At 40.6% G+C, this 26,206-nt stretch overlaps 1 protein-coding gene across 3 annotated transcripts in view; it reads right to left on the bottom strand.

Annotated features, from left to right (window-relative positions):
- CFAP74 (cilia and flagella associated protein 74) overlaps nt 1-26,206 on the bottom strand; it is a 112,093-nt gene that overhangs the window by 32,086 nt on the left and 53,801 nt on the right. For all 3 annotated transcript variants that reach the window (XM_075189599.1, XM_075189600.1, XM_075189601.1), the window contains exons 15-24: nt 24,529-24,595; nt 23,672-23,761; nt 21,986-22,159; nt 21,472-21,652; nt 20,212-20,303; nt 19,186-19,308; nt 15,685-15,806; nt 10,363-10,491; nt 4,576-4,663; nt 3,481-3,654 (exon numbers count right to left, since the gene is read on the bottom strand). In XM_075189599.1, the coding sequence (XP_075045700.1) occupies nt 3,481-3,654; nt 4,576-4,663; nt 10,363-10,491; nt 15,685-15,806; nt 19,186-19,308; nt 20,212-20,303; nt 21,472-21,652; nt 21,986-22,159; nt 23,672-23,761; nt 24,529-24,595 (1,240 nt within the window). The remainder of the gene's footprint in view (nt 1-3,480; nt 3,655-4,575; nt 4,664-10,362; nt 10,492-15,684; nt 15,807-19,185; nt 19,309-20,211; nt 20,304-21,471; nt 21,653-21,985; nt 22,160-23,671; nt 23,762-24,528; nt 24,596-26,206) is intronic.

Genomic DNA, 26,206 nt, shown 5'->3' with positions numbered 1-26,206 from the left:
ATACTGAAGTACAATTACAAGCATTTCATAAGTGTCAAAGGCTTTTATTGACAATTACATTAAGTTTATGCAAAGAGTCAATATTTGCAGTGTTGACCCTTCTTTTTGAAGACCTCTGCAATTCACCCTGGCATGCTGTCAATCAACTTCTGGGCCACATACTGACTGATAACCACCCATTCTTGCCTAATCAATGCTTGGCGTTTGTTAGAATATGTGGGTTTTTATTTGTCCACCCGCCTCTTGAGGAATGACCACAAGTTCTCAATGGAATTAAGTTCTGGAGTGTTTCTTGGCCATGGACCCAAGATTTTGATGTTTTGATCCCCGAGCCACTTAGTTATCACTTTTGGCTTATGGCAAGGTGCTCCATCATGCTGGAAAAGGCATTGTTTGTCACCAAACTGTTCTTGGATAGTTGGGAGAAGTTGCTCTTGGAGGATGTTTTGGTACCATTCTTTATTCATGGCTGTGTTCTTAGGCAAAATTGTAAGTGAGTCCACTCCCTTGGCTGAGAAGCAACTCCACACATGAATGGTCTCAGGATGTTTTACTGTTGGCATGACACAGTACTGATGGTAGCGCTCACCTTTCCTTCTCCAGACAAGCGTTTTTCCAGATGCCCCAAACAATCTGAAAGGGGATTCATCAGAGAAAATTACTTTACCCCAGTCCTAAGCAGTCCACTCCCTGTACCTTTTGCAGAATATCAGTCTGTCCCTGATGTTTTTCCTGGAGATAGGTGGCGTCTATACACCAGGCCATCGTCCAAAAGTCTTCGCCTCACTGTGCGTGCAGATGCACTCACACCTGCCTGCTGCCATTCCTGAGCAAGCTCTGCACTGGTGGTGCCCCGATCCCACAGCTGAATCAACTTTAGGATACAGTCCTGGCGTTTGCTGGACGTTCTTGGCGTTCCTCTCTTTTTGAAGTTCTTGATGATCTGATAAATGGTTGATTTAGATGCAATCTTAATAGCAGCAATATTGTTGCCTGTGAAGCCCTTTATGTGCAAAGTAATGATGACTGCACGTGTTTCCTTGCAGATAACCATGGTTAACAGAGGAAGAACAAGGATTTCAAGCACCACCCTCCTTTTAAAGCTTCCAGTCTGTTATTCTAACTCAATCAGCATGACAGAGTGATCTCCAGCCTTGTCTTCATCAACACTCACCTGTGTTAACGAGAGAATCACTGACCTCATGTCAGATGGTCCTTTTATGGCAGGGCCGAAATCAGTGGAAATGTTGTTTTTGGGATAAAGGTCATTGTCATGGCAAAGAGGGACTTTGAAATTAATTGCAATTCATCTGATGACATTTTGGAGTATATGCAAATTGCCATCATAAATACTGAGGCAGCAGACTTTGTGAAAAATAATATTTGTGTCATTCTCAAATCCTTTGGCCATGACAGTATATATAGCACTATGATGTTCCAGATAAAGCAAAAGGGCCCATCTTGAATAGTGGACATAATTAAACCAAATAGGAATATGCTAAAAATATTTTTACCATTTAAAAAGGCTTTACTGTTAAAGTGATGTGATCTGTATAAACTGACAGGTGTTAAATGTTATACATTCTATTGTATTTGCTATTGAAATAAGCCTATGGATCACAGCTTTGTGCTTTAAAGAGCAAATAAAGTCACTATTTGACAAATATGTATTACTGAGCTTACTAATAAACATGAAGTAACCGGAGTGTTTATAGTTAGATAAATGTGTTCACCATGCTCTTTTACCCCTCTGCAGCATGCTGCCATGTTAGGGGGGAGGTGCGTCTCTAACAAAGCAGACACAGAGTGACTGACAGACATGTTTTGCAGAAATGTACTGTTTGGATTGGTTGATAGATATGCAGGGGCAGTTATCTAACAGGCTGATATGACTGTATCCTGAACTTTTGACCTACATTAGATCCCATTAGGACCAGGGCTGGCAAATTTTAGCTCTGTGGGCAAGACTCAACTCAGTAGCCTATTAGGAACATTTTAAAGGAAAAAATGCAGGTGGGCCAGTGACCCAGCCCAAGGTAGCCCACTATGAGACTGGCCCGGGAGTCAGGTGCCCCTAGCCCAGCCTGTCCCTGATTAGGACATAAATGTGGGAGAAGCACAGCTGTCTGTATAGGAATGGGGAGGTAATACTTTAAAAAAATAGAGCTTCAGTGGAATATCAGGTTAACGGTGAACAATGTATTTCATCTTCAGAGTTTAAATCGGTATTTAAAATGGTAGTTTTTGGGTTTAGTGGTCCTTTACGTACTGTAAAACTAGCCACACATATGGAAATACAGAAGATCGGCCTAAAAATACAGAATGACTGGATCTTTATCTAATTTGGCTTTACCCATTACAGTCAAATTGGGCATATTCTATTATTTGGTAGGCAGGCTGAATAAATGGATTTTAATGTTTCCAATTGGCCGATGACTTTACGACACATACTGACACAGGCTGATGAGCTAATGGATCATTCTAAACATTCATCAGCAAAGATAGTTTTAGGCCCACACACATAGAAGTACTTTTGCAGATAGATCTGGAAATATCGCTGCAATGTCCTACAATTTTAGGGCCACCCCCTTCATTAATTTCAACTTTTTAATTTCGGTCTTGAAATACTGCTCAGTGTAGCCTTATTGGTATCTCAAATTAATCATGAGAGTGAGGGGACATCAGGTCTGTCTTATTACCTATGTTACCGTTACATTTTTGAATGTTGATATTGCTATGGATGAAATTCACCTGAAAATGCACATACCCATATAAAGTGCAGCTGGTAGGTACAAAACACATTCTATTGAAAGAATTGGGCTCAACATATAGAAAAATACTGAATACCCTCCTGTAAAACAGGGAACACCCCCAAATGTGCCTTATTATTAAACAATCAAATCTCATCCATCCATTTGGGCAAGAATAGCAATGTGACATCACAAAGCAGCTTTTACATGTTCATAAATAGGTGTTAGTGTGTTTAAAGCTATGTTATATGTTTATTATGTGGAGTATGTGTTTAGTAAATACAGATCTGCAATATTGTTGCTTAAAGCAATGTACACATGTCATTACAACTTCATCAAAGTCATCCTTACTACTGCATTTCCAATTTTACAATGGACGGCCCTGTGATTACTAAGTAATTGTTTGGATAAAATGCAGGTTTGAAAAAGTGGAGATGTTGTCTATAGCAACCAATCAGATTCTAGCTGTCATTTTGTAGAATGTACTAAATAAATGATAACTAGAATCTGATTGGTTGCTATAGGCAACAGCTCCACTTTTCAAACCCGCAGTTTTAGTAAATATACCCCCAAAGTAGTTTAATGTCAGAGGCTCCAGCATCGGCACACTACCATTTTCAGGATTCATTAAAATGTCCAATATATCTTGTGTCGATTAAATTGTTTAAAGAACTGCTTGATAAATACAGTCATTATTTAATTATCTAAAAATCAACATCAACGAGAATACCTCTGGGATTCCCACAAAACCAAATTCTTGGGGCAATATAGACTTGTTGGTTAGGTGAATGGAAGTCTGAACGGCTTCGAAGATTGTACAGTGCTCAAAGTCCACTTCGTTTGGGCTGATTTCTATATCTGATGAGGTCACAACCGCGTGAACAGTGAACGGAACAAGTCGGGTCTGAAAACAAAGAAATAATTACTGGTATGGGATCTATTATCTATGCTTGGTACGTTGCATAATGTACCCTGCCCAAAATATACTAAACCCTACATTGCACATATCATTCACACCCTCATTAAAGGCTCTATTTAGTAAGAACCCTCCATTATGAAGATTTTCGATCACTCACTGTAATTTATCCAAAAAATGTCACCAGGGCAGCTGAAAAAAGAAAGTTGACACTGACCAGCAGTGGTCGTCTTACTGCTTATCTGGGCATGCATGAGCGGGCTTGATGGAACGGGAAGCTTGGACTTGGACATGCACATGGTAAAAGTTATAGAATATTGTAACTGAGCGCCTTCTATTACCCTTTTCCTCTTCTCCATTGGACATAAACATTTTTACAGCCACCCATACACTCATTCATTTCCACAGTTCCACGCTTGTGATTGGTGAAGGAGAGTCCTGTGGACTTCCCTCTTTAATCATTTAGCTCGTGGTTGCAGGCGGTAGTTTTTAATGACGATAGTTAGTCCAGTAATGATCAGGATGAAGGCTTTTGGAGAGCTGGCAACATAAAGGTCAGAGCTGGCACAGGACAGGTGGGTACAAAGTGTAAATCATGGAGTGAAAATACAGCAGCTTGTAGTGTGTATGTCAGAATACGGGGAGCAGTGAATAGCCTCCGAGACAGGATGTTGCTGTTTTGGAGAGCAGGTACTATTATACATTGCATCATTCCATGTATGAGCTTGGCTCCTGATTGGCTCTAAGTCACTCTTCTTTGCGATCAGCAGTGTCTCATTTGCCGCTTTTCCCAAACAGGAAAATAAATAGGACCAAACATGTATAAACAATTGTTTTATCTCACCTGATTTTATTATTCAATGTTCTTTTATGAATACAAAGTTTCTTATTCCAATTATTTAAACTGACCTGATCAACTACTGATATTGTCATCGGGACCTCCAATACTCCAGTCTCCTTATCAAAATATGAACTGGCATCTTCAGAAAGGGTGTGCCTGGAAAACAAAATGCCCAATATGTTATATATTTGATGATTTGTATATATCACGTCTAATTATCAGGATTCTCAAACAAGATTATCAGATTTATTCAGAATAATTTATTTACATCCTATAGCCTGTACTTGTTACTGCTGTCTATGCAGAGGTTTCCACAGACAGCAACAACAAGGTATATGCAGTAGATTCCATCAAATATCACATTTACAGATGTTACCATCACTTTGTGACACAGGAAGAAATATTCAACATATAAAACATGCAAAATTAATATTTAACCCCCCCCTCCCCAACCGTAGTAGTAACAATATTCCAGCAAAACAGTAATGTAAAGTAAAAAGCCACCAATAACTTTAGTCAAAGTGAGTAACATTTATTATCTTGTTACAATGGCACCTACCAAAGGGTGTGATATATTAGGCAGCAAGTGAATAGTCATTTCTTAAAGTTGACATGTAGGAAGCAGAAAATATGAGCAAGTGTAAGGTTCAGAGCGACTCTGACAAGGACTAAATTGAGATGGCCAGACGACTGGGTCAGAGCATCTCCAAAACGTATTGTGGGTGTTCCCGATATGCAGTTGTTAGTACCTATCAAAAGTCGTCCAAGGAAGGACAACCCTGTACTGGCAACAGGGCCATGGCCGCCCAAGGCTCACTGATGCTCGTGTAGAGTGAATGCTAGCCTGTCTGGTCCAATCCCATAGAAGAGCTACTGTAGCACAAATTGCTGAAAAATGTAATGCTGGCTATAATAGAAAGGTGTAAGAAAACAAAGTGCATGGAATCTTACTGCGTATGGGGTTTCGCAGTCGAAGACAGGTCCATATTGAGCCCTGTTCACTGTTGAAAGCACCTACAATGGGCATGTGACTGCCATAACTGGACCCTAGAGCAATGGAAGAAGGAGGCCTGGTCTGATGAATCACATTTTCTTTTACATCACGTGGCCCGCCGGGCGCGTGTGCGACGGTTATCTAGGGAAGAGATGGCACCTGGATGCACTGCAAAAATTGTTCAGGAATGGTTTGGAGGACCATGACAAAGAGTTCAAGGCATGGACTTGGCCTCCAAATTCCTCGGATCTCAATCCGTTTGAGCATCTGTGGGATGTGGTGGAAAAACAAGTCAGAGCCATGGAGGTCCCACCTCGCAACTTACAGGTCATGATCTACTGCTAACGTCTTGGTGCTAGATACCACAGAACGTCTTCAGAGGTCTTGTGGAGTAAGCTGGTCTTACTTGCTTTAAACATGGGATCCGGCCTATCCAGTTTTGCTGGATCCCTAGCTGGTGAAGCTGCTATGCACATACGCCGTTGTTAGCCGCACATGCGCATAGCAGTTCCTCCTTCTCTGGCAGCATTAGGTTGCCTTTGAATAAGAAAAAGTCATTGCACAGGAGGGGGGTCTTGGTCAGTGCTCCAACAGCACCCCTGGCACGGTAAATACCGTCGGTACTTTATTATGTATAATCTCACGGTCCTAAAGAGAATCAGTTAGTGTGGATTCTAGAAAAAGGGGTTAAAGAAAAGAAGTGCAAATAGTGACATATGTTGACTACTTGGAATTAGTAACAGCCAATTGCACAGTTTGATGCAAATGCAAATAAAAAGAAATATCCCTATTCTGTCCCCAAACTGATGAAATGGTTGGTGTTACATGTGGAAACAAGCCATAAGAATGTATATAGAACACATATACGTGATTCACTTCATGAAAAAATACAGCGATGTTCTCTGCACAAGTCCGGAAAGGCGTAACATGGGTGTAGGGGGTGGAGCTTATATGGGGAACACAGCTGAGGAGGGCCCGCCTTCCCAGCCAAAGCCCCATGTGCATGTATTTAATCAATGGGCAGCAGATGGGGGCATTTACCATATTTTTGCTATGGAACCCACAAAGATTGGCCCCCACTGAAACTGTTGGACAGATCACAAGATAATGACAAGGCATTAACCCCAATCACCGTGCCAAGTGAGATGACCTCAAGCATGAAACCCTATTCAAATAATCCAAATTTTCCCCTCTAAATCTCTTATGTCCTCCTTCCTATCATTCTCTCATTGGTTTTGTTTTTGTTGTGTTATCATGTTTAAACAGATGTGAGTTTGTTTACTGTGTTGTCTTCTCACTGTACTGCATTGCGGATCATCCTGGCACCCTTTACAAGTAATAAATTACTCACATTCTCCTGGTTACAAATGTTCGGGTTTGATTTAGGTTTTGAGAACATTTAACTTGCACCAATGATTTCTAAAGAATAATGTTTCTGGCTTGGATTATTCTGCCACCTGCTTATGTTGATGTACATAACCAACCTGCATCCAAAGTTAATTAAACACACATACGCCAGCCCAACATTTACAAGCTGTTCTCTTTCTTGGGGGCTGCTCTTCAAACTGCACAGTCTCTCCATCCATATGTCACCTTGACATTGACATTCGTTAATTATGACCCCGAGCCTCTCTAATAATAGGACCTCCACGGGGCTCAGAGGCGAAAGCAGAATTAACCCTGAAGTCAGAAGAGAGACGAGACTCACTAGGAATATATATTATTCATTTGTCAATGTATGACAATGTTTAGTTTACAGGACATAAAATAAAAAAGAAACATCCTACGTCCACCCACAACCCAACAAAATAATAAAACAATAATATACAGAATAAAGGATTTGTGTATATTTATATATGATAATGTTTAAATGCCCCTTATTTAGAATCTTCTGTTTCTTTTGTCCAAATGATTTGCTTTACCTTATACTATTGTGTTGCATGGACTTAAGCAGGGATATGTGATCATATGTTTACATCAATACAAGTGAACAAAGACAGAATCACACATCTCGTCCGTAGCACAAGATATAACAAATTACGTATATCTGTATCCTTAACACAATTGGTTTAATTACATTGTTGCTATGCATAAATACTGTGCAATCTATAATTTTATCCTTCTGTGTGTTATAATGGCCATAATAAGAAAACATGGAAATGCAGCCAGAAGATGGGAGAAAACATCATAGAATAGTGTGTTGTTACTGCTATTGCTACTGCTAAAGTTTTAGTAAATCTACTACCTAGAATTTTGCGGAATTTTATTTGCATATTGGGGCAGCACGGTGGCCTAGTGGTTAGCACTTCTGCCTTACAGAACTGGGGTCATGAGTTTGTATATTCTCCCTGTGTTTGCATGGGTTTCCTCCGGGTGCTCCGGTTTCCTCCCACAATCCCCAAAAAACATACTGGTAGGTTAATTGGCTGCTAACAAATTGACCCTAGTGTGTGTCTCTCTGTCTCTGTGTCTGTCTGTGGGTGTGTGTGTTAGGGAATTTAGACTGTAGGCCCCAATGGGGCAGGGACTGATGCGAGTGAGTTCTCTGTACAGCGCTGCGGAATTAGTGGTGCTATATAAATAAATGGTGATGATGATGATGATGATATTTGATCCACTGGCATTAGCAGGAAATACCAAAACGACAGGATCAGACTTAAAAGGTAAAATGCAAATGACAAAGTTAATATATAGGCAACAACTAGCACGTATTATGCACAGTATAAGTATTTATTCTCATATACTATTAAATCATAAAATCGAATTTATTATGACAGGAGAAATAGAAAAGTAAAAACTATATATTAAGTGAAATAATTGCCGTAAAACGCCACATATATTTTGACAGGAGGACTCCAGTTAATTGCACCAGCCATCAACAAGCATGTCATTTGGAATGCATTGAAGAAGACAGGCTGCAGTATAAGTTAGTGCAGTGCTTAAATCCTGCCTGTAAATTACACAGGATAGGAACCCAGCTCTTATTTCTCGTACAAAGCTATAAACTTTACATTTTCTGAGTATCCAGCGTTTTTAGGAAAAGCAACCAGCAAAGAGCACTGCAAAGCTGCAGAGCTGTCACTTACTGGCCTGTATTACTCACACAAGTACCAGCTCCACAACACTCCAGATCACAATAAATATACTGTATATGTGAAGCTTCTCAATGAGTCTTTAAATAAAAAGTTGGGCACTGACGTGGGGAGGAGTGATCGGCGCAGCCAAGAAACAAAGTAATCTATGGAGTCAGTATTTCACAGAAGCGTCAAGATGTTGAAATGAACACTGGTCCCTTATGTTATCGAACAATACATTTTCTTTGCAAATTGGCATTAAGAACTGCAAAGTAAGGAGAGAGCACGGCCATAGATCATGTAAATAGACAAATGTGCAACGTGTAAGCAGAAGTTAAGTTTTCAGAATACATCAACTACGTTATGTCACATAAATCTCGACAATGCTTGGCAGTGGCTTCATTAGGAATTGTACATTTTCTCCTATAAGGTCCTTCCTGAATAACAAACTGTATTCTGAGAACTATATCTTTTGAAAGTTATGAACTAAACTATAATAGTTTTCATATGAGGGGAGAGCAGTGACTCATCAAACCCTCTAGGTGGCATTATTTGCATTGCTGTGTAAGGAAAGTTTAAGGATACTTAAAGGAGGGATTTACTCTAGTGTGTTTTTCATTTACCATAGTTTCATGTTCAATCTGAAACCTGACAAATATTGAAATGTTAGAATTTATCCAGCGGTGGTTTGCCAATCTCAGCTGCCCCGGTCATAGTAGAAACCGGTCCCACGCTGGCCATCACAGGTCTGACCTGTCTCTACCAGCCCCATGCTGAAAATTACCGGGGGGGTTCCTGGTCTCCAGACGATGGAGTAATGAAAAAGATTAAAAAACCTTGGAGTGCCAACATTGCCTCTTCAGTGGCCCCAGTATAATGGTAAGAAATCTCCTAAGACCCTTGCCCATTATTCCAAAACTAAGTAAACACAAACACATTTTGGTATTGAGCATATAACATTCCAGTGCCCTAAGTTATATGAATAAATAATGTTGGGTGAGCCTCGCTGTCTAGAGATACCAGGACAGATTGGTCATCTATGGGTTATGCAGGCTGTGGCTTTATTCTGTTCAGTGTGCTTCTTGTACAATGGTCCAAGTAGCCACAAACATGACATGAAACAAACAAACATGAATATAAAAGTTTCTTATCACAGGAGACTGTCTAAACACACCGATGTATGAGCGGAGACCCATGTAAGATGTAAGAGTGCAGACGTGGGTGGGGCAGAGACCAGACAAGAGTGCAGTGGGGAGGAAGTCCTATGGTGCTCAAACTAACCCAACCCTTATCTCATACCTTGTTCCACTCTCTGTAACTCCTAGAACATCTGTCCCCCTCCTAATGATCCCACCCACCCTTTACCGCTTTTATTTTTGTGTGTTTTTTACCAGAAGACCTCTTATATGTTCCTGACCAAAAGTTGGGTGGGTAAGAACACGAGGACCAGCTGAAAGCTGCAAGCTGAAGATTGGGTAACGCCAAAGCCTACTACTGTGCTCCATGGGCAGTTTCCCCATTTGCCCCTATTATAATCACTCACTGTAGCCTATAGGTTGCAGTTTAATATTTGCATGTAGAGGTATTGGGTTCAGATTTGCCCTAGACATAGCAATGCTTTAAATCAGCTTTGTTATGTTACAAGGATTGGAGAAGAAATGGACCAAGATTGATCAGAAATCCGGAACCAGCACGGTCATAAATTAAAATACTAATAGATTTACATTGTTTATATCTGCCCAAACGAGAGACATTAAGTACATTATGAGATCTTAATTTGCACTGACCTGGGTAAGAACTTGAGCTGAACACTGAAGGAAGACTGAGTCTGGATGAACCCAGTCTTTGGAAGCAGCTCCATGTGGTTCTTCAGTTCTTTGCAGACCTCAAACTTTAAACGAAGAGCAGTTGTTGCTCTGCAACAGGGACAAAGAACGTTTATAAAACTACTGGTGCAGAGGACAATTGTTCAGTTATTTGTCTAAGCTAAATACCACTGAGCTCAAGAGGAGATACTTTCAGTGTTTTCATGAATACAATGTAAGATAAATTTCCAGCACACACATTACACGTAGAGAACTGGGCACTTAATATGGTCAATCTGAAAAGATTGTCACTTACACACAACGTAGGCAGCAATTTTGTGGGATGTGGGATAAGTTAGCTCATTAGGATCCAGTGATATCACAGATTTGCTTCCTGACTAGATTCACGGTGGCTCAATGGTTAGCACTTCTGCCTCACAGCACTGGGGTCATGAGTTTGAATCCCGACCATGGCCGTGTTTGCGTGGGTTTCCTCCGGGTGCTCCGGTTTCCTCCCACACCCCAAAAACATACTGGTAGGTTAATTGGCTGCTATCAAATTGACCCTAGTCTATCTGTGTGTGTGTATATGTTAAGGAATTTAGACTGTAAGCTCCAATCGGGCAGGGACTGATATGGTCTCTGTACAGCGCTGCGGAATTAGTGGCGCTATATAAATAGATGATGATGATCTTATTTAAATTTGATTAAAAATAGATGATTTTTATGGCCAAAGCACCACATATATAGAATGGAGGACAATACTTTTGGACAGTTCATCATCATCAGTTATCTATATAACGCCACTAATTCCGCAGCGCTGTACAGAGAACTCACTCACATCAGTCCCTGCCCCATTGGGGCTTACAGTCTAAATTCCCTAACATACACACACAGACAAGACAGACTAGGGTCAATTTTGATAGCAGCCAAATTAACCTACTAGTATGTTTTTAAAGTGTGGGAGGAAACTGGAGCACCCGGAGGAAACCAACGCAAACACAGGGAGAACATACAAACTAAACACAGATAAGACCATGGTTGGGAATCGAACTCATGACCCCAGTGCTGTGAGGCAGAAGTGCTAACCACTGAGCCACCCTGTTGCCCACACATAGAATAAGGTTATACGCAGAGGACCCGATTCATTAAGGAATATAAGTCTTGTTGCGTGTCGTACTTTTCGTGAAATTGCTCTGTGCGTGCTCAGAAGATGACTTTACACCAATGAGCGCAAGTGCATCCAATTCATGTCCAAACGCAAATAACACCTCTGACAGCCTACGAATCACGGAACGGGGGCGGGGAAGGGGCGTATGCATGTAGGCAATGTACAGTAAGGGGTGCCAAGGTTAAACGCACGTACATCTGTCCGATTCAAGCTCCAGGCATCTCGGAGGTACGTGTTTTTTAGCCGTGTCACTTGCTACAGGGCTGGTGTAAGTGCCAATTAATAGTGATGACAGGGTATGCATGCCAGAACATGTATTTGCAATTAAAAGCAACTGTAGAAATTAATTTTATGTACAGTAGGCATCAATAACATCCTGATATATGTATTTCATATATATATAAAAAAAAATTAAATGTATTTTTGTTAACAGGTTTTAATATATTTACATTTTTATCTCAATGCGTTCTGATGGGACTTTACATTACACACATGCATTGTGAGCTTATCCTGCAATGTTGTGTCTATGTCTGCATATGGGAAGTGCCATATATCCAGAGTGTACTTATACCTGTATTCAAATAAAAACGTTTCTTTAGATCCGCTTGTAAATGAATATGGGTGCACTTGCGTGCAATTTTCACACGTTTTAAAAAAAAAACGCAAGTTGCTTTTACTTTGCATTCCAAGATGAATCAATCTCTGAATTTAAAACTCTCGGACTACTATCATCATCATTTATTGATATAGCGCCAACATATTCCGTAGCTATCCTAATTATCTGTACTTTATAGGATGGAATTATATTAAGAATTGACTATCTTCTCACAACTCATTTGCAACAGAATCTCATTCTATGTTGCCAGAATAATTTTTATGTACTTCTATAGCAATTAACAATGCGGCTCTGTGGATAAGAATATTCATGATACGGAGCATACAAATACTGAATCATTGTTTCCTACATTGTTGGCAAAGGAACAACAAACTAAACCAAAACATAAAAGGAACTCCAAAATGGTTAGGCCAGGAACAGTGATTTATTACAGACTCTTGTCATTATTGGAACGCAATTTCATTGAAACTTTTTGTTACATCTGATGGGGTTTATACACAAGGACTGAGTCTATTTCCACCCAAGGTAAAGGAGTATAAAGTTTTTTCCTTGGACTGAGATTTTAGTATGCAACGCTCGTTTTACTGATAGTTTGGTATTTTAGATCATTGTCCATGTCATGGTTTTCCAGAGGCGCAGAGTCTAATGATGCCCCGGATTTCCCAGGGAACCCACCAAAGGGGTTTCGGGTTCATTGCTGGTAGGCTGGCAGTCCACGGCCCTCTGCTCTGCCCCCAGGTGTAACAAGCTGATGCCAGACTTAAGTAAAGGACAGGTCCACAGAGCTGGGACTGGTAGATGGGCGAACTGCAGCGTGCCAAGTGGAAATCAGAAAAGAACAACAGGACAGGCCAGGTCAGCAACCATAAGAACGTTAGCAGCACGAAAACAATAGAGGTGCCAGGATTGGTTTGTGCGCCAAAGCAGGTTTAAATAAACTGAGGCAGATTTGGTAGGGCAGGTTCTATAATAACCGGTCACACGTTTATCACTTTCCTCCTAAGGGCAGCACAGATGAGCATTCTCTGTATCTAAATATTCATAAGGCTCTGGTTCCTAGCTAATTAAAAGGCCTGATTTTCCAGCACATTGGTTCAGACCCCAAAATGGCTGCCTGTTGGGCAGCACGGTGGCTCAGTGGTTAGCACTTCTGTCTCACAGCGCTGGGGTCATGAGTTCAATTCCCGACCATGGCCTTATCTGTGAGGAGTTTGTATGTTCTCCTTATGTTTGCGTGGGTTTCCTCCGGGTGCTCCGGTTTCCTCCCGCACTCCAAAAACATACTGGTAGGTTAATTGGCTGCTATCAAAATTGACTCTAGTCTCTGTGGGTGTGTTTGGGAATTTAGACTGTAAGCTCCAATGGGGCAGGGACTGATGTGAATGAGTTCTCTGTACAGTGCTGCGGATTCAGTGACGCTATATAAATAAATGGTGATGATGATGTAATGAGAGACGGCAAGAGTTGTTCTATCTGGAAATGAAAACGGTCATTCAGATTATAGATTGTGCTCGTGTTTGTAATGTTTCCAGTTTATGTACAGTATTCTTTCCTACAAAGTGTTTCAATTCAAAGAAATTATCGTTATGCTGCTGCCTCTTCAGACATATAAAATGGATATATTGCAAAATAATGCCAGGTTATTGTTCAGTACAACAATTTGTCTCTGTAATTGGCAAACTCTCTCTCTCAACTTTCTATTTTTTTCCAATTAAGTTGAAGGGGTTTTGAGTGCCAGTAACCTCTGTTCCTCAAACATCAAAGTCAAAAAGATTAATAAGCTGTATGCATAATACATATATGAATGGTTTCTTGCAGTTAACCTGTAGTCTCAGTCATCCAAAACACTACTGAAATCACTGAAATGTGTGCTGTATTTTAGATTTCTGCAGCTCATTCCCAGAGCACAACATAATATACAGAGAGACTGATGTCAGTTTGCGTAGCATATCTTGTGTGAAATCGCTCTGCGGGTGTCCAGAAAAGTGGGCGAACACATACGTGCTTAAGCAGATTGTCGTGACTCTGGCACCTATGCCGCGTGCGCCTGGAGAGGCGGGATGGGGGAGGGGCTTACTAACACAGGCCAAGTACAGTAAGCATGTGTTCGAGGAATTGCAAACAGGTGCAGATCGGGAGACAGCCGAATATACACCTGCCCAAGCTGTATTATCTGAGGGTGGTCAGGGGTAGGTGCAAATAGAGAAAGATCACGATGGCGGCCGAAAGCAATAGCGAATCACTTGTGATTAGCTGTTTGTCAGGTACTTCCTTCCTTGCATTTGCGTATATGATGCATTTGTGTGCATATTTAAGCAAATTTTCTTTTTATTTTTCATGTATGTAAAACGGGGAGTTGTTTGTCCTGTATTAAAGTGGTCTGTCTGTTCCTGAATCTCAAGATTCTTCATCCGCTTGAGTTCCACCGTGGAGAACATTAGACTTTGCCTATATTTAAATTATTTTTCCTGCTTTCCTTCTATTCTCCTTCTGATCCTGTTGTCACTGGTGGAATGTCAGGAAGTGGGTGATAGCAGATTTGTTAATTCTAGATTTGCAATATCACACGTGCAGGTTTTCTTTTTCATTTGGGATTGTAGGGTAATGCACATCAGTATATTATAATATACTGACGTCACACAGTCCTTTACATCCTTTAAACTCACCTGTCATTCTCTTTTGCAGGGGCTGGGTGGGCATCTGCCCCAGGGCAGGTCCCATAGTGGGCTACCTTGGGCTTGGTCACAGGGCTACCTGCATTTTTGTTCCTTTAAAACTTTCCCTATAGGCTGCTGAGCCAAGTCTTGTCCCCCAGGCCTTGATCTATTCTGCCAGCTTCTGTTACTTCCCCATAACCTTTTGCACTAACTAGTTTCAACATTGTGGCACCTTATTTGCTCTCCCCTTCTGCCTTTGGTCTTCACATGAAGACAAAGTCCTTCCTCAATGTAAACCCCTACTAGTTTGCCATTTGACATTTTCTAGTCATTTTAAATTAGTTGGTTTATTGAAACTATGCATCAGTGACATATAGGTGCTGCAGTACATTTTCACTTGCAAGAGCAGCTGACTACATACACATCTTTATATGTTTGTGAAACACAATTATTTAATCTAAAAATTTAGAAGCACTACTAGTAACATATATTCATTCATTCATTTTCTGGTGCACCCAATCAATATCAATTCAATTGTATGAATTTCATCTGCTTTATTTATTATTCTTGCAATGATTTGCTGTGCTAGTCCTATTGCTTCTCTTAACAGAACTAGAAGGCCCATTAATAGACTATAGATTCTGTGAAATGTGAATTTATAAATACAGTAGACAATGGTCATTCCAAGGCATGCTGAACAACACACGGAACTTGAAGATTGTATCGGCAGAACTCTCACCTCTGCCAAATGGGATATTCCGTTGCAACATTTTGCTGTGCCTTCACCCATTTCTAGCCAAATGCATGCAAAACCATTCAACACATGTAGGGCCAAACAACGAACAGTGGTACTCCCATACCTGTTTTTAACAACAATACTGTCTTGATACAGACGGTCATAAGTACAGATCTTTAGATCAATGTTAGCGTTTGGAACATACACAGGAACATCGATAGCAGCCCCAGTGGCCGTCACAGGAATCTGAAACAGAAAAAGGCAGACGGTAGTAAAATAAATGATCATTGCATGGTTTGCTAAACAGTATTTTAAGTGTAGCCTAGGCAGCCATGTTGTGGTCTGAACCAATATTCGGGAGACTGCAGACTATCAATCCACAAGGCATTATGCACAGAGGCATGAAGCACTTTGCATAGAAGACGCATATAGTTTATAAAGCAGGGAAATGATGAGATTCTGTAATCATCACCACTTATTTATATAGCGCCACTGATTCCGCAGCGCTGTACAGAGAACTCACTCACATCAGTCCCTGTACCATTGGAGCTTACAGTCTAAATTCTCTAACATACACAGACAGACAGAGAGAGACAGACTATGGTCAATTTAAGAGCAGCCAATTAACCTACCAGTATGTTTTTGTAGTGTGGGAGGAAACCGGAGTACCCGGAGGAAACCCACACAAACACGGGGACAACATACAAACACAAATAAGGCCATGGTCGGGAATTGAACTCATGACCCCAGCGCTGTGAGGCAGAAGTGCTAACCACTGAGCCACCGTGATGGATACCTGTTCATAGGATACTGTCCAAAGTAAAAAATACTTTCCAACACCTGAAACTAAAAGGCAGTAGAGCGTCTGAATAAACAATTCGGTGCACGTATATAAATAGCATCACCTAGCTTTGTTGTCAGCCAGTGTGAGCAACGTCTGTCGTCTAATCCAACATTGGGCAAAATGATCATTTAAACGGGCTTCACGTGTTTCTTTTGCTCCCTCCTTACAATTGCAGTAAAGGTATGTATTTAAAGACCCTTTGATACCTGCCCCCACACTCCTACACCTCCATTTTCACAGTGTGACAAGTTTCAACTTATATATATATATGTTACGCAATAACTAGAAATGATGCTGTGTTTTGTGTTAGAACATTGTGTACAGCACTTATCGAAAAAACAAAACATTTGCAACCTGAAAAGAAAGAAAGATTAAAGGATGAGCAAATGGAAGGATGGTGGAAGCTGTTGTTTGAGAAAAGCGCTAGTGATGTAGAGGACAGCAACAAAAACAATAAGTCTGTGAAACGTTTTAGACAATGGTTTATTAGTTGAGAACCTGCATAGTTGCCAACATTCTAATACAGATTCCAGAGAGACTCTGCTGGTGAAGTAAGGCATATAAGTATATCTTGAGTAATACTGTCTTGGCAGCTCTTGGAGCATTGCTCTCCAATAAACATTTATTTACATATCTAAGAGATAAAAAAAATAGAGCATTAGAATTGCATCTAACACGCAAAAATTAAGATTTGTATTGTGCATTATTCTCTTAAAATATTGCAAATCTCTTCTTTCTGACACCTTTTAGAGATACAATACCAACATAAATGCCACTACTTTATAAAAATAACCCCATCTACAAATAAGTAAACTCTAAAGTTCAATCACAAAAGTACAAATTAGATGTTTACGCCTATTTTGCATGAATTCACCTGCTCGCATGCAACATGTGTACATGACAATGTCTGCATGTTCTGATAGAAGGAGTATGGCAAATTGGGGCTGTTGACAGCTAAGTACAGGTTGGGCACACCTGTGACCTTTATACCCATATGTAAAAAAAAAAATGTTTTGGGTGGATGAAAATTTTAAATTAGATTCAAGGGAACTAGAGAGGGCACATTACTGGTTTGCTGGGACAGCACAGACCTATTTTTTCCAAAAAAAGGACTTGGAGGAAACTGGGCTGTAGACTAACTCAAGTGAGATCCTTATGCACCTTATAGGCACACTTTATGACAGACACAACCAATAGGAGAAGGTTGTCAGGCAAACAATGAAGAGGAAGAGTAGGACAGAGGGGATTGGCGGGAGGGGATAAGCGGAGGTGAAGACTGGGGAAGATGGACGGGAGGCAATGAAGGAAATGGTAATGAAAGAACCAGACATGCAGGAAGAATTAATGGAGACAACGTTCAGATAAAAATATAGGGAACGAGGTAAAAAAAAGGACATACAAAGCAAGAGGGAAATGAGAGAGGCAATGAGTGAGAGAGAGAGAGAGAATAATAGAGAAGTATCGTGCCAAGACTGACACTCTTTCACTCTTTCAGCATACTAACCTCTGGAAACATTACCCCGAGACTGTCTCTTTATATTTCAAACTTCACATTTAAATCTACATTTTGTTATAACTTCCTGACACTGACAACCAGAAAAGGCCATAGAACTGCTGAATAAACTCATGTGATGCAGCCAGATGGAACCAATTTCCATTTTCAGTCCAGAGAAGGATAAGCATAGAAGACGCCTACAGGATAAACGTCCAATCAGTTAGGAATTCCAGAACAGACCTTCTCTATCTTAAGCTCAACAACCAGTGACTTCACCTATTAATGTCCAGGAAAAAGGAGAGATATGGGGGAGGAGGGGGGGGTCCCTGGTGTGTCTCCTTACCGGGGATGTGAGTTGTAGAGTAAAGCAGAGCAGCGAGCAAACAAGCAAAGACGAGGAGAGGCGACAATAAAGATTTAAGGCTCCACAGACTACACACAATGGGCCCCGAGTCATTAAGGAGAGCAAAGCAAAAAAAAAAAGAGTACATTTGCATCTTGGCAAAACCATGCGGAAATGAAGGGGGAAATAAATATAAAACGTGGGGACAGATTTATAGTTGGGGCAGGGCATGTCCTAGATCGACTTAAAGTTTCAATGTAAAAATAAAGTTATCAAGTATTTGTGCGCTACATGAAAAAACAGCCAGTATTTTCCTTACGTACAAAATAATAAACTAATTTGCACCCCTCGCATTGTAACATGGTTTGTCCAGGATCAAGTTTACTACTCTTTTTTCCTTGCTCTCCGTAATGACTCAGGCCCAATGTGTGGTAAAGACTCCCCCACTTCAGCCACCAGAACAGCCCAGGACTAATGTCTGGACACCGAGACTGAGCACTTCAAACAAAAACTTCCGCGTCAGCAGTGAGAAACCACATGCAACAATCTCAACAACATTCATGCCCGTGGCCAAGCCAAAAAAACACTACATACGCCATTAAATCCTAAGTCATATGTTGTGACGATCATTGTGAAGACCACATTTTTAATTTCTTAATTTTTGCCATTTTTGTAAACTTTAGAATGCAAGGACTAAGGAAAAAAGCTAGACCTGGTCAGAATGACAGCAAGTAATTCTTAAGGGTCATGTGCACCCCCATTATCATCATCACCATTTATAAAGCACCACTAATTCTGCAGCGCTGTACAGAGAACTCACATCAGTCCCTGCACCATTGGAGCTTACACTCTACATTCCCTAACACACACACACACACGTTTGAAGTTTTTTTCTAAGGGCTGCTGCCAGTTTAAGACACTCTGATAAAAGAAGATAACTTACTGCTTTGCAACTTTGATTTTCAAAGGTGATCTCAAACATTGCACTTGCTATTCCTGGGAACGATGGCGTAAATATAACTGGAATTTTCACGGAGGTAAAAGGTCCTATCTCTCCGTTTGTTGCCTGAAATAGAGATCACATCAGACACAACAAAAACAGCATGAAACAGTCACTCTGAGTTGAAGAGAAGAGAGAACAAGGAATTAATGTGCACTGAAACCCGTAACCAGTAGTCTGTATCACATTTGGTCATATTATATGGATCATAGGCAGAAGAGTAAAATAAAACAAACCAGATATATACTGTGAAGGAATCCCGAAGAATTGTGAACCAATATGTCGGGTCCTGTGCTCTGTATCTTCTGTCTGTATTTAGAAATGTCATAACCAACAATTTCCAATGTCATTAAATCCCGCTAGAGTAGGGAACTGCCAATCCCCGACAGGACACCCTCATGAGAGAGCATAGGGAATTCCATTAGATCCCTCTATTGCAGGCCTGGCCAACCCTATGGCTCTCCAGGTGTTGTGAAACTACAAGTCCCAGTATGCCGCACCAGCAATTAGCTGGCTATTTTACTGGCAAAGCATGCTGGGGCTTGTAGTTTCACAACGCCAGGACATCCACAGGTTGGCCAGGCCTGATTTATTGGATGGAAATGTTCTATCACTGTATTGAGATCACAAACATTAGCTATGCTATTGGGGGTGGGAGGCCGTACAAGAAAGATCTCTTTACCCCCAGAATGTTATGAGGAACTGAAAAGTTCTCCATAAAATTAAGTATAAAGCTTACCACTACCACTTTAGAGGGAGGATGTCCACCAAGGTTGGGTATGTAGACTCCATTCAGAAGCCTATTTAAAGGAAAAAAATGCAGGTGGCCCAGTGACCCAGCCCAAGGTAGCCCATTATGGGACCGGCCCAGGGGGCAGATACCACCCTGCCCAGCCTGCCCCAGCTAATAGTCCAGACTTGCTTAATGATGTCAGTACCTCTATGACCGTATTAATACACCACTCTTACCTCACCCAACCTGAAATCTGCAAATTCCTCCTGAGAGTCTTCCTGCAGATGTTCATCTCCCACAACCACAGGCGGTTCCTCACTGACAGAGTCTACAAATAAATGTTTCAAAAAGGAAAATAAAAGAAATAAATCACATTACCTAATGGTAAAAATATTAAAATAAGCCAATGCTTCATCTAATACAATCTCCAATGTAAGAAACGCAGTAGGAAAAAATTCATTTCAGTTATGAGGATTTATGAACCCCGAGCCTCATTAATAAAGCAAAATTGTCCAATACGCAGGACAGGATCCTCCTTGGTGGGGCTATGCTCTTTTATTTGTGTAAATGAGCTTAGGTGTGCTCCAAAGAACATAGGTTTGTGGAGTAAACAGTATTTGTGGAAGACAAAGAGAGGAGATAGGTGCAGTGAGGGGGTCCTTGCTGAGTTTAAAAGGTGGAAAGAGCACTTTTTAGGGGGTTTCCTGCTTTGTGGGACATCCGAACAACCATACTGACTCCAGAGAAACACTTGAATGTTGTACCAGCTCTGAGCTGTTGAATATTGGGTCTTGTATTATACTTTTAACGGGGCACATTTTGCATCTTCCAGTTGCAGTTTAGCAGAGTAACGCCTTTCTAGACGCACGTTGCCCATTGTAAAATTAAAAGCTTAATGCACACAAGTGACACATGTAATAAAGGCAGTCCCGATATCCCGCCACTCTCGTAGTGAATTTACGCCATACATTAAGCTAAACCAAGCAGTATTTTAGGAGAAATACAGAAACGTTTTATTTAATAAAAGAGGTGGTACTACAGTGGGAGGAGGTTGGGCTTTGGATGTGACGGTTACTGTTTTACACGGTACATCTCAGCCCCCTTCTAAGTTGCGGAGACGTCTCCTGAGAGCACAGATAAGGTGTACTCATTGATCTAGGTGTTACCTATGCAAAACCACAGCGTCTCACGCTGAGCATCCAGTGCGCTTTGTAGATGAGGTCCACGGTCTAAAAAATAGATCTCACCTTCAAGTACACAAATGTAGCACTGCCAAGGTCGTAATCATCATAAACAATAATAATATCTATGTCTTTACAAAGTTGAATTTAACTGTATACAACATACATCATCGCCTAAATGGTGGTGATTGTCTAGGTTAATCCAGGACCTTACACAGATCTCTATATTTCTGTGTGTCCACATTAACATTTGGTTGTAAACTTTATAAGGTAAAGAAAACTATTTGATGGAAACATAACATTATTAATAGTTACCCGTGGGTGTAATTGTTTCCACTTTGGCACTCGTGGCTTTCTCCGTCTCAGAACATATTTCTTCACCAGCTGACACCATTTGGTTTGACTTTAGGATCTCCTTAAGCTCTTGATCTGTCGACTCTAAGGACATATGAGTAGATGTATCCTGGGAGATGTGGTCAACAGCAGTTGGAGATATCTGGGAATTATAAAAATACCAATATGAGCTCTCATTACTATCTATTTAACTAGCTATTTTTTCAAAACACTTATTGGAGTAGACTATCCTGACTCTTACAATAATTATCCCATACCCAATGCTAATACATTATATCTATCTATGAAAACATCTCACTGTCCATATCCATATTGCATGCGTCAAAATATTTTGTGACTCTCCAAACCTCATTACCTAGGTAGTAGTCCACACATAGTTGTTGCTAGAATTTACAGTAGTTCGATATCTGACAAGCACAGGGATCCGCCATAGCAGTCATTCAGCAATGTGCTGCACATGTTCCTCTATACTTACAGTTTGCTCAGAGGAGACCACCAGCGGGGTCTTCTGTGTATCGTTAGCTCGGGTTAGTGGCCGAATGCAAAATCTTGTCCCAAGAGCTCCTCGGTTTGTCAATGTGATGATCTGAGTCACTGTCTCTCCAATTACATGTGTGCCAAAGTCAATGTATGTTTTATCGAGGGCCAGCTGTAAGAGATGGTTCTGATCATCATTCATTAGCATCATCATCGTTACTCACTATTCTTATATGAGCTAATGATTATCTTTATGGAGAATGTAAAATAAATGTGGACCATATGTTACATTATGCAGACTAATAAACTTCATGCAAAGTGATAAAATGTATAAGTGTTCTGGATAGCTGCAGATGTGCGAGTCATTTGACACTAGCCAGGCATACTTATATAACAATGTCCAATAAAATCATTTCTATAAATATGTTCAGGAGATAATAAAGGAATGAGCAGGGGAGGGCCTGGCAAATTTTAGCCCGGGGGGCAAGACATGACTCAGCAGCCTATTCTAAAAGGGAAAAAAATGCAGGTGGCCCAGTGATCAAGCCCAAGGTAGCCACTATGGGATCGGCCCAGGGGGCAGATGCCCCCCTGTCCCCCAGCCCAGCCAGCCCCTGGGAACGAGTCACAGGCAGTGCAGATGTCATTTTAAATCCCCATATTTCCTATTACAGCCTTATTTAATAAAAGGGTACACATCGATGAGGTACTATAACCCACAGTAACCAGACAACTTCCAGTCTTGGTGAAGCCAATGTAAGTTAGGTTAAATAAACATTATTGGCTATGGTGTACAGCAGAATTATGTTATGTGCACCACGTAATCTAATGAAAGACAGGGCTATATATACACATATACACTAAGTGGCTTTCAATACGTACATATACCTAATAACATGTTTCTTGCACATCTGCCTCAGGACCAGGCCTAGATATGTGAAAAGGTTACTTGGGCCCACGCGTAGGGTGGCAGAATTACAGGGGGCAACAGTGTCCTGTGTTGTCGGTGTTTCGCAATCTTAACCCATTTTTCCAATAGTAGTCTGTAAATCAGTAAGGCTCATTTACAAACAGGCAACTGTACAGAAGCACAGTGCAAACGCTGTCTTATGGCGTCAAACACCTAATTTTTTTACTTTTACTTACCTTTATTACTTATATTGTATGTATCTGTACTTCCTTTAGAGGTGAGGGAGCAGACGTGATAGCTTTATTTTATACAGATAGGTTATGGTAGAGATTGAGGTCATGGGCTCTGCGGCAATAAGGTGGGGAAAGCGGCCTAAGGGTTCGATAAACAAAATTCATGGACCACACTCACTAATAGTCTGTTTGTAAACGTATGTCAGCTGTTAGCTTATTGATGACGGCCCATTCTCGATAAGTCCGTGGTACTATAGAGTAGTGGTGCAGTTACTGATACCAATGCATCCGGTGACACTGCAGTACCATGTCATTTAAATAGCTTGCAGACGCACACAATCCATTCATACCTGCCTACCCGCTGTAAATAACATTGCCTGCCCATACTCTGAATGAGCAGTGCTTGGAACAGGCAGGTAGACCTGATCAATGGGCCACTCATACATTCATTTCACAGAATGGATGCACAATGGTGGAGTGTCTTGACACAATGACGTTTTGTTACTTTCTGCCTGGGGGACAGTGTTCATGTTCACATTACCTCACACTTCTTAGTGGTACATTTTACAGGAATAGAAAAGGGACCAGCTTGAGCCAGGAACATCACTTCTCCTTCAAGATCTTCATTAATCTGAATAATGAATTATCGTTAGACACATTAAGTAACACAGCACATTAAGCAACACGGTCCCACCACAAATATCAAGATTACTTTATGCGTAGTCAGAGGCTGAGGTTTAGGAATGTATTGCTGAGGTTGTTTATTTTCCATTTTCTTAAATATGGTACCATTGTCAGCTATATTGCATTGTTGTAAGACAGAATCTTATTCAATTAAACAAGCAGGCCGAGAATGATGGGAATTGTAGTTTAACCACAGCCAAACAACTTTCAGAAAACAAAGCAGCCAGTAAAGACCACAGCTGCCTCAGAACTAATAATATATATATATATATATATATATATATATATATATATATATATATATATATATATATATATATATATATATATATATATCTATCTGTGTACTACTGAGGTGAAATAACTGACATGGATTGGTAGATTCACATACATGGACATAGCAGTGATGTCACAGAAGCTCAACTGACTGCATTCTCAGTATTTTGACCTGCAGCAGATCTCATTGGGGGACAAATGTCAAACATGTGGGCTGTGGCTACAGCTGACTGTAATGGAGTGGGGAAATTATATTTTACATTTTAATACCAGTGGAATATCAGGGTAACACAGAACAATGTACCGTATTTGCAAGGTTTATATCTTGAAACTTAGCAGTTATTTAGTCTCCCATTAAATGTACAATTTTGGTTCAATGTTTTCGTGGAGCGTCTAAATCAATACTCCTGTAACATATACTGTACTGTATTAACTTACCATTGGTTTAAATATAACTATCATGTCACATGACATTCCAGCAGACATTTGTCCAGGTGGATCAAATCTATAAAAAGAATAATAAGATTACACATCCTAAGATTCAAATGTATATAGACTCATTATAACGTGTCAGTATCTGACCGCATTGGGTCATATTTGGCTCATTATGGAGGGAAATCTGGTGATGACAGCAGTGAAGGCAGAAGCGACAAGACATCCTCTTGACTACAATATGGCTGTACCACCGCTCAGCCCATCGCCATAACAACCAGATCATTGCAATTGTTTAAATTGCTGACTAATTTATTTGTTTAGCAGTCTCGACTAACAGCCAGTTCATTACATGACATTGCACTGTCCGGGGCTTTAAAGGAGACAATTAAAGATCCATAGAATAATATTGCATAAATTATGGCAAGATATATTACAGCAAAGACTGCATTAGACATATGTAAGATAACATTTTAAGAGTTTGCAAATAAACTGGAAATCACACGTATAGAATATATGGACAAATTGGTTCCTTACTGTTGTCAGATTAAAGGAAAGCAAACAGGCATTTGTAATATCAGTGATTACTATTTTGCTATATATTGCAGTATAATGCAATACCTTTCTGTAAATTACATATACCACAGAGGCGCACGCAGGGGGGGTTTCTGGAGATCCAGAAACCCCCCCCCCCTGCGAAGAACGGGGGCTAAACAGTGCCCCCACATAGTGGCACTGTACTGTACAGCAGCCGCGGCGCTGTCACAGAAGCGTCCACGGCGGTGCTGTATTGTAGTACAATACAGCACCGCCGCGGACGCTTCTTTGACAGCGCCGCGGCTGCTGTACAATGCAGTGCCGCCAAAATGGAGCTGCTGCACATGCACAGCCGCATGCGCAGCAGCTCTCTCTATATTTTTTTTTCGGAGGGGAAAAATCCTGTGTGCTGGCCCTGTACCATTACACACTATGGACTTCTCTGATCATATTAAAGGCACAAGGCTGCATTCTGAGCACTTTGATGCAAGGTTCCTGTACTGTAAAGTTGTATTATCTATATTAACATAGAAGAAATGTATCAAGTCATGTGGGTATATTGACTAAACTGTGGGATTGAAAAAGTGGAGATGTTGCCTATAGCAGCCAATCAGATTCTAGTTATCATTTATTTAGAACATTCTACAAAATGACAAGTTGAATCTGATTGGTTGCTATAGGCAACATCTCCACTTTTTCAAACCCGCAGTTTAGTAAATATATCCTTGAAATCTGCCTCTATACTGAAATGCAGCTAATAATAATGGAAAGCAAACTATTGACATTAAACTCAAGTGACAATCCTACCAGCATGAAGGAAATAATGTCAAGGGAAGATAGTTAACTAAAAGGAAGATTATTCTGCAGAAAGACAACAAATGAAGTTTAGCGATGTCATGTGCTGTTTTACTTGTGGATACAGCTATGTATACAGGAAGCATATAGATCTGCACGTCAGGATGGTTACCCCTGGGGTGGGGGGTTAAAAAAAATCCTTCATCTTTTATAAAAGGACTTGGGCGGATCAGTGCACTGCCAGATAAATGTAGGCTACGTGTATATGTGTATTTGTATGTGCCTTCTTGGGAAAACATGAAGCAGAGGGTTATGTTGTACCAGGTACCTAAAATAGGTGGCTTTACACGTA

This window comes from Mixophyes fleayi, chromosome 11 (genome assembly GCF_038048845.1).
Source record: "Mixophyes fleayi isolate aMixFle1 chromosome 11, aMixFle1.hap1, whole genome shotgun sequence".
Classification (NCBI taxonomy): Eukaryota; Metazoa; Chordata; class Amphibia; order Anura; family Limnodynastidae; genus Mixophyes; species Mixophyes fleayi.
Note: the sequence above shows the minus strand (reverse complement) of the source record. Positions and strands in the feature narration are given on the sequence as shown.